The sequence below is a fragment of the Protopterus annectens genome, chromosome 17.part0 (genome assembly GCF_019279795.1).
Source record: "Protopterus annectens isolate FY-2018-M chromosome 17.part0, PAN1.0, whole genome shotgun sequence".
Classification (NCBI taxonomy): Eukaryota; Metazoa; Chordata; order Ceratodontiformes; family Protopteridae; genus Protopterus; species Protopterus annectens.
The window spans coordinates 830,766,078-830,786,564 of record NC_056751.1 but is presented as its reverse complement, the minus strand read 5'-3'; the positions used below and the strand labels follow the sequence as shown (position 1 = coordinate 830,786,564).

Genomic DNA, 20,487 nt, shown 5'->3' with positions numbered 1-20,487 from the left:
GTTTGCTTATTACAGCCTATACACAAGAGCATGAAAGTATTATGAGGGTTTTAAAAAATAATTGGAAAATTTTCCAGTGTTTTGATGGGGTGATTGACTTGATGGGACATAGGCCAAGGATGATTTTTAGGAGAGGGAGATCCCTGAAAGTGTTACTAGAGAATGATAACCAGAATAGGATGTTGAATAGCAGATGAAAATGGACATTCAAATGTGGGTCGTATACCCAGTGTAAATACATTTTAGAAGTAAGAGAGGTAAAAGTGAACAATGAGGTAGTTCACATCTCTTTTAGTTGTACTTGTAAATCTAGGGATTTGGTTTATCTCTCATTGTGAAGGAAATGTGAGGGGTTCTATGTAGGGAAAACTATCCGTAAATTTAAGGATACAATTTATGAGCATTTGAATGATATAAAAAACTAACAATTGAGAAATTCTTTGTATAAACATGTGGAGAAGAACCCTGACCATAATTTTTGTATTTTTTGGTGTGGACACAGTTGAAAGTAAGGAAGCCCTATGGCAACTTAAATTGAATGCTAACATGCCACCTGGTTTGAATGACTCTGTATCCATCTCTAGTATTTTAAATCTTATGTCCTATAAAGTTTAACAATAATAACAATCATTTAACATAAATGTTTATGTAGGTGTATGTTTGTCTAGAATAGGCAAAATTGTTTTAATAACTTGTTTTCTAAATTTGTTTTCAAGCTATTTTAATATTGTGAAAATGGGTAGGTAATTTATGCATGGAGTTTATTGGTGTTTTTAAATCATGTGACCTTGAAGGAGGGATATTTAAATTGTGTTTGAGTATTGTTTTGTGATTCTGAAGAAGTCTTGTTATAATCATGAAAGTGTTTAATCTGTTAATAAACCAGGTTGTTGTGACAGTACCTTCCAGGGCTTCGTTTGTTTTACTGTTTTACTGTCTGGGTTCCCAGTTTCAGTAACAACTAGTTGCAGTTGATGAAACATGATTACACCACTATAATCCTGAAACAAAACAACAGTCCATGCAATGGTGGTACTCAGGTTCACCAAGGCCAAAGAAGTTCAAGACCCAAAAGTCAGCAGGAAAGGTCATGGCTACAGTGTTTTGGGATCAGGAAGGTGTTGTAATGACTAACTATCTTTCAAAGGGCCAAACAGTTAATGCAGAATACTACTGTAACTTGCTGTGCCAATTAAAGGAGGCACTGAAAGAAAAAAGGAGAGGGAAGCTGCAGAAAGGAGTTATCTTTTTGCAAGACAATGCACCTGTTCACAAGGCTGGCACCATCCACCCTACTCACCAGATCTTGTTCCATCTATTTCCTGTATCCAAACCTTAAAAAGGGTTTGAAAGGATGGCAATTTTCGAGTGATTCAGAGGTGATTGCAGCAGTGGAGCAGTATTTCAGTGACCAGACTACAGACTTTTTTTTTTGGCAGGTTTACAGAAATTTCAGACATGATGTGCCAAATGTGTTGTACTTCAGGGTGAATATGTTGAATAACTTGTAAGTTTCTTGGCTCCATATCATTCCCTTCTAGGTCGGGTTTAGAACTTTTCAGCACCCCCTCATACATCTCAGACAGGGCACCCCCCTCTCCCACCAATGACTTGTTTTGAAAGCAGCCAGTGATAACAGTGGAAGACTCCTGCATACCAGAACTATACAAACGTATAACTACTAAAATCTACATACAAATTCATTTTTCAGCATGGGGATGGTCGTAGGTTATATGCCCATCTACATGTTTTTTTCCCTTCAAGATCTACTGATATGGCATGCACCTTATACAAACATATCTCCTTTCATCAGAAAGGACTGTTGCTGTAGCACTAATAAGGGAAGATTCCCAAACAGTTCTAAAACTAATCAATGATGGAAGACAGCTAAACTGATTTTCCACCATAGTAAAGTATGGCATGCTTCTAGATTGGACATCTAGCTTGTAATGTTTGTAAATATACAAAATTTAACAAGGTCACAAATCTGCATGTGTTATGGGCTAAAGCAGTTTAAAAATAAAGCAGCAGAAGTGGAAGCAATTCTAGTAAAGTACATCCCCATAGTGTATGACATAGTTTTATTGTACTTGTCATAACAAAGGACAATGTAAAAAGGGGTAATGCAATGTGACAAAGTATGTTGGTTTACAGGTAAGCCCTGCCTCTTCCTTCAGAAGGGGACTAACAGTTGATCTTTTTTTTTTCCCTAATTTTTATGTCCTCGGTTCTTGCCACATGATATCTGAACTTCCCGTACATATCCAGGGTGAGTAAATATCTTTCACTTTTGTTTTGATAAAAGGAAAAATGGTAATTGTACAGGCTGGTTCAGAGAAAAAGGTGAAACCATTTTAGATGCAGACTAGTTTTAGCCAACGTCCCACTACCACACATCATGTAGGGGCAGTACACAACAGGACCTGGAATTCAGAAATCCGTTTTGCTAATGCTAGCTGGTCCAAATGTAGCTAAATTAAGTCAGCTTTTTCCTGAAGGCAGTAGTTACTGCATAAGAGTACTGATTTTATGTACCTAGCTCAAAGGTCATAGACTATATATCATCTGTGCCACTCTGAGCTGTGCAGACATAACTAGAGGTTTGATGGCTGGCTCAATAAAGTAGAACAAAAAAATGGAAATGTTCAATTATATGCATCTTGAAGATAAAGACAGAATTATTGTGAGGTTTGCTGTGATAATGTAGTTGATGTTTTGAGAGGCCCAAGCAGACATTATAGAAAATATTGCTGTTGATCTTACACTAACAAAACTTCCATAATACACAAGTATAACTTACCTTTTCTAAAGTAACACCAGTCCTTTTCACAAGAGCCTGAAGTCGTGCTATTGTTTCATTCTCTTTTAGCAGTTCGTAAGAGTTCAAAGGAGAACCTGCAATGTTCCCATTTCTTTTATCAGATGCAACGTCACTTAACCTGAGACTCTTCAGTTTAGAGGCACTTTCACTGCAGTGTAGGTTTCCCTCTGGCGGAATTCCAAAAGCCATTAGGACCTCAGAAATCTCCTGAATGAATTCTAGTTTATTTGGAAACTGAGGTAAGTCCTCGGGCAATTCAATGAAATGGTTGTCAATATCCACAAAACAGAGGTTTGCCTATGAACAATAAGGATATACCATTACTAGAGAACAACTTATGTCTACATCTGATGTCTGCCTAGATATCAGAAACAACATGCAACAAGGTTAATCTATTCTAAACACTAACGTGTCATCTCCTGAATACCAAAAGTTTCTCTAATAATGCCTCTTCTAACTAGAATACCAGTAAAACAACTTTGCACTACTGTCTATTGCAATATTTATGTTTTTTTTTTAATTTTGTTCCCAGACCAAGTGGTTTTAGTCCTTGAAAGACTTTTTAAGATCAAACCCAAGAGACCAGTACATATAAACTGCCACTCTGTTACTTCTCTTCTTTACATTTTCTACATGCAATTACCTCTTTCTCTTTTCATACTAAAAACTATGCGTCTGAAGAGCTGTTAACAAACTATCTTCAAAGCCTCTGAAAGAGGAATGATTTTAGTACTTGCAAATTCTTATCAAAAATTCATCTCTCTAGAAAGCTGGCATATTATCTTAAACCAGCAGCTTGAGGCTGCTAGGCCCTACCAGAAGCCAAGAGTTTCTAGATGCCCTAAGATGCATTTTAGATTTTTTTAATAGCCTTTTTATCAAATGACTGCCTGAACAAAAAAACATGATCAAAGAAATAAATTTAATATTACTCTTAAACTTTTGTTTTTTTCCCTACATCCTTCTAGCACACCCTAAATGACCAATACCATCATGTAATAACTCCAGTGGAAATAACTGTAATAAGACAGGGAACTGGGGGCTTCTAGGCCTCCAGAAGCCACAATATTTCTAGAAGCTCTGAGATGTATTTAAATTTTTTTTTGTTTAACAGTTTCGTCCAACAATGCCTGAAAAAAAACACGATTAAGGAAATAAATTTAATTTTCACCTTTGCTTTTCTCAGATTCATTGCAACATACCCTAAATGACCAAAACTACCATGTAATAACTAAATTACGCTTGGCGTTTGTGGCTACTAGGCACCCAGAAGCCATAGGATTAAAGATGTTCTGAGGTGCATTTTAAAGCTTTTTTTCCAACTTTTTGAACCAAAGATGGCCTGAATGGGAGGACATATGTGTGGCTCCCAAGCATGCAAAAAAGTCTATAAGATTTAGGATTCTTGCTTGGAAGTGTTTGTATAGGTATTTTTATACCCCAAGACTCCAAAGATTTTTGCCTCAGGAAGTTTTCAAATGTTGGAGGTGTGATGGGGAAGAAAGAGGTAAATGGGAACATACGTTATTGGGAGTGTAATGAGTTGGCAGGTTTTAAAAAAATTCCTTACAGGGTACTCTGTCAGAAATATTGGGTGAGCAAACAAGTGTAACTAAGAAAATTATTTCTTTTAGCTGGGATATAGGATCTGAATTATCTAAACATAGTAAGGCCTTGTTAAGTTTAATTCTGGTGGCTGCCAAAAAAAGCAATTACTTGAAATAGTGAATATTGTAACTGAGATAAAAGAATTAGAAGTGGGATTTTTAGAAAGGGTAGAAGCAAATTACATAGAAAAAACTGTGGAAATAAGACATGTGGAATAATGTTTTGGAGTAGTGCGGTTAAAGGGGAGGCAGGAATTGACCAATTCATGTAATGCTGGATTAATGATAATTGCATAAAAGAATGTATGTCATATACAATGCTTACAACTGCGAACATGTTAACATGGTTTGTTTTCTTTTATATAAATGTATGTTTGCTTTGTCTTGGGTGATAATTCAACAAACATGTTAAAAAAATTACAACACTGTTGCAGTAGCCTAAGATACTTGGGTAAATTACCATAGCTTACAAATAAACTAGAAAGGAGGGAGGAATTCCAGAATCCCAGTGTCCCTGGAGAATGGACTTAGCAAAGATTGATCTGGACCTGGAAAATAAATCCAGTTTGCAATACTTTGTAAAACCATGTTCAGAGGAAAGTATGTGCAAAAGAACAAATTGCTGCCTCTAGAATATTTCTAGGGTCCACCCTTTTCTAGAAAACCAAAGAAGCAGCTAAAGTCCTGGCACAATGGGTCCCAAACTTGCTTTGAAGTGGCCTGTTACGGTGTACATAGCAGGAGAAACAGCATGAGACTATCATCTGTACATTGTCTACTTTGACACTGGTTGTCCTTTTTCCTAACCTTCAAAGGAGACAAGCAATCAGCTTTACGAAGGATTTTTTTTTTCTTCCCAAGTAGTATCTGATCTACTTGTATAAATCAGAGTATGTAATATTCTTACCCTTGATTTTAGGTTCTGGTAAGACTACAGTGAGATTAACAGATTAAGATAACACTAAGTGCTTTGGTCATAAAAGGATTTGTTCTCAAAGAAACCCTGTCCTTATTAAAAATGAAGTAGGGTTGACTTACCATAAGAGCTTTTTACTCAAACGCTCTTCTTGTAGAAGTCAGAGCAATGAGTAGCATTGTTCTCCATATTAAAAACCTCAAGTCAGCCTGTTGAGTTGGTTCAAATGCAAGAAGGGTTACCTTTTCAAGCACAAAATTAAGATCCCAAGGAGAAGCTACCTGTTTCCTAGTGGATGGATATGTAAAACCTCTTTCAAAAACTGCTTGACTACACAACAGGAAGAACAGGGAGGTGGCTAAGGGCAGGCAAGTGGAAATGGCCAAAAGTTGAATCATAACAGAAGAGTGAGAGAAGCCAGTATATGTCACACAAATAATCTAGGAACAGAGGCAACTGGGTCTTGATCATGATTCTTAGAGTGGCTTCAACAAGAAATTATTTTCTACTTGCACATTTATAATTTTCCAACAGTAGTTTTTTTCACTTCCTTTAACACCTGCTATACGTCCTCTGAAAAAGAGTGCCTAAAAGGTATCGAACTCTGTCATATGAGCAGCCAAGTGCAGTACATTTAGATTGGAGTGTTGAAAACAAACCCTTTCTTGTGTGAGTACATCTAATCTATGGAGAAGTTTGTGGCATTCTCAAAATAATGCAGGACTACTGCTGTCTAGGCCAAAAGGGAGTTATCATCACTATGTTTGAAGAGTCCTAAGAATCTTTATAAGGACCCTCCCCGTATCAGAGAAAAGGGTGGAAAAACATAAAGGAACATTACTGTCTGTGGGAATGAAAAATCATCTGTCCTGCTGCTTGAGAGGAAGCCTTGAGCAGAATTTCTTTAACTGTCTGATTTGAAATAGGTCAACAGATCTACTTGAGGTATACTCCCTATAAGGTGTTGGGATCAATTTCTGGAAGACCCCTGGCAGTAGTTTCCATTTGTGAGGGTCTGTCTTTTTACTGCCCAGCTTGACTGCTGCAATGTTTTGCTCTGACAGTAGGTATGAAACTCGAAGAGCCAAACTGAGATGAGTTGCTACCTTCCAGTCAATCACAGAAAGTCTGCAAAGGGAATAAGGAAAGGGAATATAACATTGTTATGTTATAGAAATTTCAGCATTAATGTTTTACTATATCTTTAAATTTTTGTCATTTTATTTAATTGGGACTAATTACCACCACCAGGTAATTAGGAAGGAAATATATAAGGAGGGACTGCAATGTACTTCTTATTTCTGATGAAGTCCTAGATGCACTAGGACGAAAACGTGGTGTCTTTGCAACGTTAAATACGTTTCTACGCTGTGTTAGTGGCTTCGTTCTGCTGGTTCCTAGGTACTTTATTTTGGATCTTTAAAGCATTTACTACTACCAACATTTATGTGCATTTGTCTGTCTGGGGAGTACCATACACCTTGCACTTTTCCCCTTTTGAAACTGTTCCCCAATTAAAGTCTGAGGCATCTGTTATGACACACAGCGAGGGGGACTGAAGGAAGAAGTGCAAATGTGGGTTGAGACAGAGCTGGCCCATCCACCACAGTAAGTCCCTTCTACCAAATCCCAGAAGTGGACTCTGAAAAAATGAAGTGTGTTGACTCAGAGTCCAGCGTGATCTGAGGTACCACTAAGTTCCTGTCATGTGAGGTCTGGCTAAAGGTATCATGATAATCATGGACACCATGAAACCTAGAATCCTGAGAAATTCCTTGGCAGAAGCCTGAGACTGGTTGGAGAAATTCAGGATGATTTCTTTGTACTATTCTGTTCTGTCCAAAGGAAAAAAAGCTCTTCCTAGGGACAAATCCAGAAGAGATCCCAGAAGAAAACTAGTAGCTGGGAATGGATGAGAGATGATTTCTGCCAAGTACAGCTGAAATCCTAGACTGAGTAAAGAGTTTCAAGACCCATGTCAGGGAATGGTGACAACTGGAAAAAGTGTTTGCAAATTTCAGACAATTTTCCAAATATAGAACGAGGTGAAGCCATGAAGCCAGCAGTAAGCTGTTACTGGAGCCAGATACTTTGTAAATACCCTTGGTGCACTACACAGACCAAAAGGCAAGACAGAGAACTGAAAATGTGAGCCAGACATAGAATATCTTAAAAAAAATGAATTCCCTGCAAAATGGAATATGATAAGCCTCTTTTAGGTCCTATGTTACCATGAAGTTGCAGGAGGGTATGAGAAGTGACAGGGTTTGAAGGAATAACATTTTGAATTTTGGAAAATTAACAAAAAGATTCAGAAAGCAGAGGTCAAGGACTGATCTCCAAGTTCCCTCTTTCTTTGGCAACAGAAAAATCCTTGACTTAAAACCTGTTACCATCCAAGCTAAGGGCATACAGTGTTTTATTCTCGAACCAACAACAGCTCTAAAATAGGAGGAAACAGTATGGCTTATAGGGTGATAAAGAATCCCCTGAATAAGGTGAAGATATTCCCACTTCCATATATATATATATATATATATATATATATATATATATATATATATATATATATATATATATCCCTGTTAGTTTCCTTCTGTTATGATCAAGAAGAAGTGGGATCTTCAGTATCTACTCATCAGGCCCATAATTGAATACAATGCCCCTTTTGGGATGTACCTTACCCAACACCTGCAGCAAGTGGAGAGACCCCAAAAGTACCTCACCAAGAGGATCATGGGCTACAAACAGATGTCCTATGCAGCTTGACTAAAGAAACTCCAGCTCTACTCAGTTGCTTACCGCCTACTCAAAGGCAATCTATGCCTGACGTACAAAGCCATGTCAAACCCAGAATTAATGGACATGCTCCACCTCAAAAAATCCAAGTCCCTTAGAGCTACATGCTCCAGGGACCTAAACCTCAGCACAAAAATAAATAGGACATGCTGGAGGGACAGATTCATTTCCCAGAGGCTCCCCTCACTCTGGAATAGAATCCCAATTCATGTTAGACATAGCCCCTCACTGACCCTCTTCAAGCGAAATTTGGACGCGTGGATGGGAAATCGCAAATTCACCCCTGGGATCTCCCCAGTGTCCCTGCTAGACAGAGGCACAGTAAACTAATCTTAAAAGGGTACCTTCTGTGACCTACTTTACAGAGGCACAGTAGGCTAATCTAATAGGGAGGCGGAAGCCAAATACACTCTGGCTAGGCTTATAAATGCCCTAGGGCAGATAGCCTAGTATCTACCTATGAACCTATGATTAGGTGTCTGAGCACTGGACAGCAGTGCAGGAGGAAATACAGCATTGTCCCAGAGCAAGTAAGTTCATCTCAAAGCAGACTTCACAAGGATTACCAGGGCCATAGATAAACCCTTGGGTAGTTCTGCCCTTAACAAGCAGCTGTTTGGGGCAACAGTGATGCTTCTGCTTAAGGCTTATGAAAAGAAGAAATCCTGTTAGACAGGTCTCAGAACCCACTTGTCTGAGACAATCTGATGCCAGAAGAGAAGGTGGAGGCCTAGCCACAGGGAGAGATTTGTAGGATTACCAAGGTGAAAAGGGGGGTACTAAAGAAGCAAATGGTCATTCAGACTTTCTGGATTGTCCTTGGTTCTGGAAGGCCTCTTTCATTGAGTGTCCTTGCTACTGCTTTTTGAAAGTCATCTTCTTAGAACTTTAAGGAAACTGCTTACTCTGTTTTCTGGAAGATGACTGTGAAAAAGGAAAGCTTTTTAAACTAAATTTTGAAAAGAAGGGCTGAAAACCTGAGTAACCTCTCAAATCAATTTCCATCTTTCATCAAATCTTTTAAGGACCTCAGCAGTAGAGGGCCCAAACAGCACATCTTTGTCCGGTGTAAAATTTAATATATCAGCTTTAACATCTTCTAAATTTTTTTATATTTTTTTCATTTCTATACATTGTGCATAAATGACTTCTGTCTTAACAATTATTCAGTTTAACATTATACAAATTGTTCAAGTCCTGCATTCCCTCAAATATCAATCATACTGACCATTATTCTTAAGTTTTGTTCCCAATATTTCCATTTATTTCTATGCGGTTTACTTCTTTCCTTTGCAAAAAAAAAAAATTCTACCTCCAGGTCTTTTATCTCCTTCACAACATTCAACAATTCTGTCATAGTTGTTTTTTTTTATTTTTGATTTCCATTGTTTAGTAACTGTTTTTTTGGCAGCCAACAGCATTAAACCTAGTTGGGCCTTACTGTGCCTAGGCAATTTAATTTCTATATCCAAGCTCAAAAGAATCATTTCCTTAGTTAAAATAGATTTTTCCCCAACATTTCTGATAAAATACTCTGTGGTAAATTTCTAAAATCTACCAGCTCATTACATTCTCTAAAACCATGTTCCTAGGTACCCCCCTCTTTTCCATCACATCTCCAGTAATTGCCATCTACGTGTGAAAAAAATCTCTGAAGTTTACTAAGGTATAAAAATAGCTATGTAAATTATAGACTTTGTTGCATACTTGGAGGCCATACATATATCTTACCATTGTTTCTTTACATATTTATTTATTTACTTCTCTTTGTTTAATGGGAAGTTCCAACTGGGGGTTTATCCCATTTTTAGCAGAAGTCTGGGGAGAAACGCTCCACATATTAGGCAAGTGCATTTAAAGACAAAAAAGTACACTTTGTAAAATACATTGAGTTTACATAAAACATAATTATATGAATTCATCTAGAATACATTACACTTCATACAACAGCCTATGAATTTAAGAAAAACATTTTTTTCTTTCATGAGGTAATTGGTTACATAGAAATTACACAGATAGACAGTGGATGTATTATGTAATGTGTTTATCAGCTGGAAGTACAGAGAAGGGCAGCAAAGGCAACAAAGAATTCAGCAGGAGTTAGAACTTGAAAGGACAAGTAGTTATATGAAACATTAGGTAGATTAAATTACAGAACATGTACACACCTGTATTAAAGAAAAGAAACATAGTGGAAGTTACATGGGAAATGGAAGTTTTGTAAAGTAGGTAGAGGGTGGAGTGGAAGTCTGTAACCTATTAATAGGTTATTAATAATATCCAAAATATTGCCTTCCATTCTAACTTCCCACTTTTGTCTATCATCTTCTGAATGACTCTAACAGACCTTCTAAGCCTTTAGAATGGTATCAAGGAAATCTTCTCGTAAGTGAGCAAGCAGCAACTGCTTTGGATACAGAATCATCAGAATCATAAGAGCATTTTAAGGAAGGAATGATCGATTATTTGAGAACCAGACACAATTAAGGAATTCAAATGTTTTAACCTCTGAAGAAGGAAGGTCAACAGTTAACTTTCTCATGTTCTCAAAACAAGCTTGTAAACATTTAATACACGAGTCTGGTATTTCAAAACTGTGAAAGTTAATATAGCACAAGAAAAAAACTTCTTCTCAAATTTGTCAAAGGCTTTCCAATCCTTGTCACGAGGGAATAGGGTTAGCATTCCCAATATATTTAGCAGTAGAAGTCTTAAATGAGGAAATCACTGCAAGATCTGATCCACACCCCCCACATCCCCAGATGTTAAATACACTAATTCCACAACTGCACCGCGATAAAGCATGTGAAATACATCAAATTATGCTGTATTCAACCTCAACTTTGACTATAGCATAATTTGATGCAACTCAGCAAGACCATTTCTACCATCAAAACATGTCTGCGTCTAAAACTTCACATGATCAAAACAGCTGTAATATCAAACATCATCCTAATTGGGGTCTTCAATGCATAAAAATACAGAAATGAATGAATCAATGTTTAAATACAGACTATGACTGGTTATATGATTCCAAACAGCAAATCAGACATTGGTTATAGGGACCCAAGCACTGAAGAATGTGTTCTCTATTTAAAGACATCAGTGTCTGCAGTTACTTTAATCAGGGCAGTCTGTCTATAATGAAGGAGGTTTAAACCCTACTGCTTTCAAACTTAAATCTCCTAACATACAGCATTTTCAGATATTTTTGACAAATGATAAATGAGGTAGCAATGATTAGCAATGATGAAGACACCTTGAGCAACACTAAGATTAGCAATAACAGTTAAAAGAACTTCACACCCTGTACAGCTAACCATGTTTCCTGACTGTAATTCCGATGCGGTAGTTCAGTTGTATGAACAGTAGGTTAACACATCATCTAAAACCACTTCCAACAACCAGGAATCCCTGTCTGGAAGACTCAGTATGGCTAGTCTGACCATAACAAATGCTTACTGGCACTGGATTTTAATACACATTTTTTTTTTGTTTTACTGTTGTTTTACTGCTGATTTTTCAGTGTAGTGACTGTTTAATTGTTACTTACTTACTAAAAGCAGATGCTGCAATTCTTGGACAGCTCCCATTAACATGCACATTTGCATCTCTGTTACTCTGCAAGACTACCTGTAGACTGGTAGCTTTATGTAATTCTCCATCGTTATACAATTTCAGTCATACAGCTGACTTTTTTGCACTACTGAAGAACAGTAATAAAAGTAATAATGGTGGAAGGCTTCTAGTTTTTTGGATATGCTGACTATTAAGGTGACCAAATGTCATCCTGGTGTGAAATTCCACCATCTTTGAACATATGTCTTCTGTGAAAAAAACAGAAAGCTAACTGGCATTACTTGACAAATACTATGGATCGGAGTAACACTCTTCCTGTGCAGACACTTTTCTCCACTGCAAAGTCTGTTCTCACCAAGGCTGGAATCATTTCAGATTCACTGCAAGATTCTGGTGCCTTTATTACAGAAACCTGGTTGGATGAAAATTTTGTTCTTCATTTGGCAGCTGCAGTATGAAGCTACAAACTTCTTGAAAATATGTTATGGGTACTGGAGCAAGCTATGGGTTCGTCTCCACATACTATCCATCTGGTAATTTCCGGATGTTCCTTCAGGGCCTCATGGACTGCTGCACTGATTTAATACTGTTGTTCTCAAGCTAGCCTTTTTTTTTTTTTTTTGGGGGGGTTAACCCCCTTACTTTCTGTTGCTCACATCTTCCCCTTTCAGTCCTCAATGAACTCATTTGTTTCCTCTCCCCTGGCACTGAGGAAATCCTGTCATACCCATTAGAGAGGTGGGCCCTCCCTCTTCAAGCAGAAGGTGCCACGGGACATCACACTAATAAGTGATCCTAAAATGTAACTAAAGAATTATGAAAAATTGTAAGTATTTGCTTTTACTTTCAAAAGCACTCATTTGACCACTTTCACAGTTAATAAAAGTGAAAATAACTTCAGTCTACAAAAGCTATAAATGGGATGGGACAAGCTCATCATCACAGTGCCATAATGTGTGTTTTAATAAAGGCTACAGCTAAACTGCTGGTACTTCTGGCAAACTTTGCACTGAGGTAGGAGACTACAGAAGGTAACATATCCATAAATATTAACCACACAATGATACACTCCTCTCCCAAAGATATACTATTACGGTGACTACTCCTCTCAATTGTACCTTCTTCTATTTCAAACAAACACCTTTTGCAGATAAGAATGCTTTGTCGCTCTTCTACCTGGGCTCAGAACATGATACTCATGTTGCATACCATGGGTAACAACTCTCATTCATAAGGGGGTAGCCTGCATCCAATCATCATAATCTTAGTGGATGTGACCAGAAAAAGAGAATTCAGCATTGTTAGAGTGGTACCTGGAGAAAACATTTTATCTCAGCTTCCCAGTTTGCCCCCCTCCACTTCCTGAGCTGCCAAGAGGACAATAACAGACCCCAATAGGCCTGCTGCTGTTACTGCTATGATTAGACCTGCTGAGGGTGTCATAATCAGGTCTTACATCTGTTTCACTGTTTCCACTGCTACTCAGATTGTGGAGGGCACACCAAATGTTGACAGTTTCTGACTATTTGTCCCGTCCTTTTACCTCCTCATTTATTCTGAGTAGAAAAGCAGAGGCACCCAATAAATGCCACCTAGAAATCAACAAGAAAAGGTTTAGCCAAAGCAAGTCATGTGAAACTCTATGTTAGAGAATATGGTTATTTCAGGTATCAAAGTAGACACTTGCTCTCAGACTGGCAAAAGTTTTTGAATACCCTCCAAAGTCCTCCCTCTCTAGGTTGTGAACAAGCACACAAACTTTCCATGACAGTTCAGAACTATTTTGTTTTTGAACAAGAAATATTTTTAATAAATTAATTATCACATATGACTGGTGTCCGAACCATGGACTTAAGCTCAATGCCCAAAAACTGTGTCGTCATCGATGGTAGTCCACTGAACACAGAAGGCATTATAAAAGATCTGGGAACACAGGTTGACAGCAACCTCTCTTTTGACCACCACACTGCCACTGTGGTCAGAAAGTCTTTCTATGTGGCACATCTCATTACTAAGGGTTTTGCATCCAAGAAGAAAGAGGTCATTGTCTCCCTCTACTTTTCCCTCATTAGGCCACTCATTGAGTACAATGCCCCAATTGGCATGTACCTCATTAAACACCTGCAACAACTGGAGAGGCCACAAAAGTACCTCACAAAGAGGATCCTAGGCCTTAAACATTTGTCCTATATGGACAGACTAAAAAAACTCAAACCATTCTCTTTCTCATATTGCCTACTTAGAGGCAATCTCTGCTTGACTTACAAAGCCATGTCTGACCCAGCTCTGTTAGAAATGCTACATCTAAAAAAATCTCAGTCCCTCCCCACCACACACTCCAGAGACCTCAACCTCATTACCACAATCAATAGAACATGCTGGAGGGACAGGTTCATAACCCAAAGACTGCCCATGCTATGGAACAGACTTCCATACATGTCAAGCAGAGCATCTCTCTGGCCATATTCAAGAGAAATCTTGATGAGTGGATGGGAAATAGAAAATTCACCCCAGGGATCACTCCAGTGGCTTTACTCAACAGAGGCACTGGGAACTAAGGTCAGGTGGCACAATGCCAGGATAATCCTATGGGCTAGGCTTGTGAAGGCTCCAGGGCCATTAGCCTAGTACACACCTATGAATCCTATGAACCTATGACATAGGCAATTATACATTTTTATAAATGAAAACAAATCATATTGACAATTTTAGTTCCAAACATTATACATCAGAAACCATACTGACATAATTTTAGCTGCAAACATCATATTTCACTTATACTCTATCTAGTCAATGTCAGTCAAACATTACATAGTTCATTCAAATCCTGTCTTCTTTTAAACATTGTTCCTTCCCTGAATGTATTTTCACACAATTCTTATTTTTCTATGTAATTTGCTCCTATCCTTTACTAAAGATCCCAATTCTGATTGTTTCATCTCTGTTACTATATTCACTACTTCTAGTACAGTTTGTTTAGACTTTGATTTTTATTTTCTAGTACAGTAATTGCTTTTTGGCAGCCACCACAATTAAGACTCACCAAGGCCTTACTATGTCTAGGCAATTCCGATTCTGTATCATAGCTCAAAAAATAATTTCCTTAGTTACACCAACTTGCTCACTCTGCATCTCTGACAGACTAGTCTGCAGGGAATCTTTAAAGTCTGCCAAATCATTACACTCCCAGAAAATATGTTCCCGATTACCGCTTTCTTCCTCACCACACCACCAACATTTGCTGTCTACCTGAGGAAAAATTCTTTGGAGTCTACTTGGGGTATAAAAATACCTATGTAAACGCTTCCAAGCAAAAATCCTAAATCTTCTAGATTTTGTTGCATATTTGGGAGACATACATATATCCCCCATTATTTATTTGTGAATTGCTTATCTAGCCTTTTTCTTCCCAATCCTTTCTAACCTCCTCTGATTGATACTTATAGTTAACATGCAAAACTTTGTATGCTCTACTAATTATTCCTTTTTTAACAGCAGCTTCGGTTCTAGATTCTACTAAAAATTCTACCAGTGATGGTCTTTCACTTAGGATCCCCCTATTTTTTTTCTTTGTCTATATTCTGATATCAGTCTTTGACAGGGAAGGCAATCTCTAGTCTGCAGTCCAAATAAATTATTGGCCTATTCCCATTCTATTATTTTTCCTCCTCTATTTGCTCCCTAAACCTTGGTTCTTTTGCCAGTTTTCTCCAATAAATCCCTGCCCTTCCTGTCTATTGTCTGTATCCTTAATTGCAGTCATCCCTACTGGCAGAATCTCCTTTCTTCATTCTCATGTCGGCTTAGATCTTAAGAATACTTTCTGCTACTTTATGAATATAATATGCTGTATGATTATTGTTATTTTCCTTAAGGATCTGCAACCAAAATCCCAGTCTCTCCTTGTTTCTTGAGCTTCCCTCCATTTCATCATCACTCCTTTCCTCTTTGAATTATAGGTTTCTGCTTGTGCTAAGTGTAGGTGCTTTAACTGTGAAGCTCTGAAATAACTCTTCAAATCAGGTAATCCCAGACCACTATGTTTTACTTCTAGCCAAGCTGCTGTATCTGGTTCTGTCTTCCTCCTTGAGGCAAGAGATCAGCTGAATTTCTGTTTCCATGGACTGTGAGTGCTAGCATCACAGATTCTTGTGGTACCACTGAAGCTTCATCATGTGTAGCCTGGCCAGAGGGATCATGAGGATACAAGCGATGCAGCCTAATGCTCTGAGGAATTCCCTGGCTGAGAGGCATTGTCTCTTCATAATGTTTTGGAAGTATTCATTCAGGAAGGAGACCATTTTTGGAGGGAGGAAGGCCTTTTGAAGGGAGGAATCCAGGTAAGCCCACCCCCCCAAGAAAACTATCCTGGTTGATGGGTCTGTGTTGGATTTGTGAAGATTTGTGGTGAACCCAGGGAGGTAAAGAGTTTCTAAGTGAAGGCCGGCTCCTTGAGGAGCTTTGACAAAGTTGTGGCTTGAATGAGGCAGTCATCTAGACAGGGGTAAATTTGAATCCTTCTTGTTCTGCAGAAGGCGATCACAGGAGCTAAACACTTTGTGAAGACCCTGGGAGCAGTAGACAAGTCAATGGGCAGTGCATAAAATTGAAAGTGACTGGTACCTGCTCTGAAACAAAGAAAACTTCTGCAAGATTCCACTACAGGAATGCGAAAGTAAGTATCTTTTAGGTCTAATGTCAGGCCGGAGGGGCTACCATGGGAAGAAGCTTTTTAAGAGTCAACATTTTGAACTTTGGTACCAGCAGGGACTGATTGAGGGTGGACAGGTCTAGAATAGGCCGCCAAGAACTTTCCTTTCTGGGAACTAGGCATAGCCCAAAATAGAACCCCTTCCCTATTTAATGTTCTGCTACTGGTTCCACTGAGCGCTGTGAACATAGACTGTGAATCTGAGAAAGGGCCTCTGCCCTTTGATTTTGTGGAACATCCAGGTAACCCGAGTATCATAATGGCTCTTTGAAAGTGAGCCTGTAACCATCTGAGATGACTTTCAGAACCCACTTGTCTGAAGTAATGAAGGACCAATTTTCTTTGAACAGGTATAGCCTTTCTCCTATCTTTTCTGGAGAGGGTGGAGGTGGGACGGGAAGGGGAAAGGAAGAGTCACTGCTGCTCTCTGCCAGGGCCCTCTGGCCCTAGAACTCCCCTGCCTTGGAGTTCCTGAGGACCGCTGCCTGGACCTCTGTGATTGATGCTGCCTTTGAGGCCCTTCCCTCTGGGGTTTCCTCTGGCCGCTTTTTGATCAAGAGGGAGATAACCATGCTTAGTGGGAAAATTCCTACTAAACATAAAAAAGTAATGCCAGCCCAAAGTGCTGTGTACAAGATAAATTTTAATGTGACATAAACAGACCGGTTTCGGCACAAATTACCAAGCCTTCCTCAGTGTAACAAACCTTCCACAAACAGCCACATGTTATACACACAACAATTGATTGGTAAGACAACATGATTGGTCACAATTGCTCATTAAGCCCAGGGGGGAATAATCCCCCCTCCCAATTTAATAATCCACTTCCTTTCTTTCAAGTTTAATAAATTGTGCCAGCCAGCTTTGTTGCTTCTCTTACCGGTGACTCTATTTATAACAGTAAATCTGAAATTGGCTGTAGGGTGATTTAAAACATGCTTGTAAACAGCACTACTTGCTTTTTTATTTTTAATATCACTAATATGTTCACTAATACGGAGTTTCACAGGTCTTGAAGTCTGTCCTACATAAAATGCAGAACTTGAGCAGATAGCCAGGTAAACCAACCATTCACTACAGTAATTACCAAAGAACTTAATATCATAGACCTGGCCAGTATTCCTGCTAGAAAATTATTTGGTCTTATCTATCAGGATATAATGAGTACAGTGCCCACATGGGAAACACCCAACCAGGGGATCCCCCATAAGTGTTGTTTGACATTGTGACTGGACCTCCATAAACCCAGTTTTATAACGAGCAAAAAAGAACCCAATGTTCTACCTCTCCTATAACCAAGAGGACATCTCTCTGGTAACATATGAATAAGCCTAACATCTCCCATCAAGATGTTCCAATTACGTTGAATCACTTGTAAAAGGTTAGGTGTGTTGCGCCCATAAGTAGTAATAAATCTGACATGGGAGTCCTGAGAAGAAGTTTTATCCTTATATCTCAACAGATCCTGTCTGTCTAATGAAGATACCTCCCTACAAGGCCATGGTAATGGTGTCAGAGTTGTACCCCCTTGCCCTGAATCTACCCACCAGGTCACGCCTTTGATGCTCATAAGTCTCAGAATCCGAGCAAATACGCTTGATTCTCATAAACTGGGATTTAGGTATGTTGCGTTTGATATTGGGAGGGTGGTGACTAGAAGCATGCAACAAAGCGTTATATTCTGGAAATTTCCTGTAAACCTGTGTGTCCAATTGGTGTGATCGGATTTTCTACTAACCAGAACATCCAAAAAGGTTATCTGGTTTAAATCAAAGTTGCATGTAAAATGAATGCCCCATTTATTGCTATTAATGTAATTCAAAAATTCATTTAGAAATGCAACATCAGCTCTCCATACTAACCAGCAGTCGTCCAAATAGCGACGCCAAATGTCAATCTCGGGCAAATACAGATTGTGAAGGTGATCATAAATCAATTGTTCTTCCAAATATGCCATAAAAAGATCAGCATATACAGGGGCAAATGAAGGCCCCATGGCGGTACCCTGCATCTGCAGATAACAACAATCCTGATAACAGAATAGAATCTTGGGTTAGTACATGCTCAGTTAATCCCAGTAGAAAGTGTTAAAACCTGGTGGGTAGAGTTCTAATACTGTTAGCCAATGTTCCAATGCTAACAGGCCTGCCCAGTGTGGAATATTAGTATATAGGGCTGACACATCCAGGTACATAACAACCAACCCGGCTCGAGTTGGGTATCTTGAAGGATCTGCAGGAACTCCGCTGTGTCCTGAATCCAGGCCCTAACATAACTAAGTAAAGGCCAGAGATATTGAGTCAAATAAACCGATAATGGCTCAGTGAGAGATCCCCTACCCAAGACAACAGGCCTACCAGGAGGGTTCTGTAGTGATTTATGGACCTTGGGTAACAAATAGATATATTGTAGTTTGGGATCACTTACCATCAAGTGTTTGGAAATAGAGGTAGTAATGATCCCTTCTTCCACAGTCAGGTTCAAAAGGCATCAATCTGTTTTTTGAAACCCCCAGTAGGGTCCAGGGGCATACACATACAATGTTGCTTACTATCCAATTGCCTCTTTGCTTCCTGATCATAATTGGCCCAGTCTGTAACCACTACAGCACCCCCTTTGTCAGCCGGTGTAATAACCAAGTTATTGTTAGACTTAAGCTGTGTTAGGGCCTCCTGTTGTTTCTTTGAGAGATTATGGGACTTAGTAACCATATCAGAATAATGGAGATGTAGATCTTTGAGAACTCTGCGGAGAAAAAAATGAACAGTGAGGTTCATCAGAGGCATAAAATTAGACCTGTGAAAATGAAATGTTGAATCATCAGACTCATGGTCATGTTGGTCAAAAAACAATTTCAAATTCAGAGTGCAACAAAAAGTATTCACATCATTAGCAAGAACACCCTCATGAACAAAAAGTGCAGGGACAAAGTTCAATCCTTTATTAAGTAATTCAGTTTGGGTTGGAGTTAAAACATGTGAAGAAATGTTAAGGACATTATTATATTCGATGACTTATTGGTCATAATTTCTAATAATGTCGCCACATCGGCTATTCTTGTGATGCTTCCGCCCTGCCCTGTGTCTCCTGACCCTAAAGGGGTGTCAGAGTTGCTGCGTTTTGGTGTGGGAGAAGACAAAACTGGTGCTGTTTCAGAATCTGTTATGGAGGATGATTCCTCCCCTGAGGTACTACCAAAGGAAGGCACATTCTTTTTCAGGACTGACCTTAGCCTTTTCCTCTTATTGAGTTTGGAACCAGTGTTAGCAAATTTAACACTTTTGTGGGGTCCAAATGGTCTCCCCCTATCATAGTCAGCTTGATCACAGTTAAACTTGTGTATCTTCCTGTCCCTGAGTTGGCCCTCCAGAGTCAATAATTCCTGACTTAACTGTTGTAAGCAGGTTTGATAACAGGTCTGCCCCTCAAACAACTTGGTATCCTCATACAGTTTGGTAACCTCAATTGAGTTAGAATCAATACATCTGTTATGATAAGCCAATAAGACCTCCACAAACCCCACGGATGCTTGTTGTTGAACCACTAACCATTGTTGGTCCAATTCTTGATCTATCCCAGAAACTAAGGGCTGTATGCGTACCCGTAGTCCCCTAGGACAAATATTTCTTGCCCTATATGCTTTAAATAGGCGAAGATGCCACACATTATTGCGCATAGTCCTCATAGCTTTGGATAACTTAGCAAACACATCATAGCAAGATGGTGTAGATTAACCCCTGTCCAAGGAATCCCCAGGAACCTTTGTCCCTAAACCGAATATACCAATATTACCCCTGTCAGATGACAGACCTTTAAGGAGTTGACCCAAGTCCATACTCATCCAAAATACTCAAAAAAGTTATAAAAAACTGTAAATTGGGACAATGTCGTTTCGTGACTGACAGAATAACAGCAAATGTATAAATGATGTCCAAAACACACTTCAAAATAAAAGGTAGACCCAAAGGGTTGTTATTAAACAGATGCAAATCAAACCAATGTATAAAGAGTGGCTAAGGCCAAAACCAAGGAACAATAATAGCCCCTACCCTTG

At 38.8% G+C, this 20,487-nt stretch overlaps 1 protein-coding gene across 2 annotated transcripts in view; it reads right to left on the bottom strand.

Moving 5' to 3' along the window:
- DENND5A (DENN domain containing 5A) overlaps window positions 1-20,487 on the bottom strand; it is a 1,739,423-nt gene that overhangs the window by 761,196 nt on the left and 957,740 nt on the right. For both annotated transcript variants that reach the window (XM_044059112.1, XM_044059111.1), the window contains exon 6: window positions 2,801-3,118. In XM_044059112.1, coding sequence (XP_043915047.1) covers window positions 2,801-3,118 — 318 coding nt within the window. The remainder of the gene's footprint in view (window positions 1-2,800; window positions 3,119-20,487) is intronic.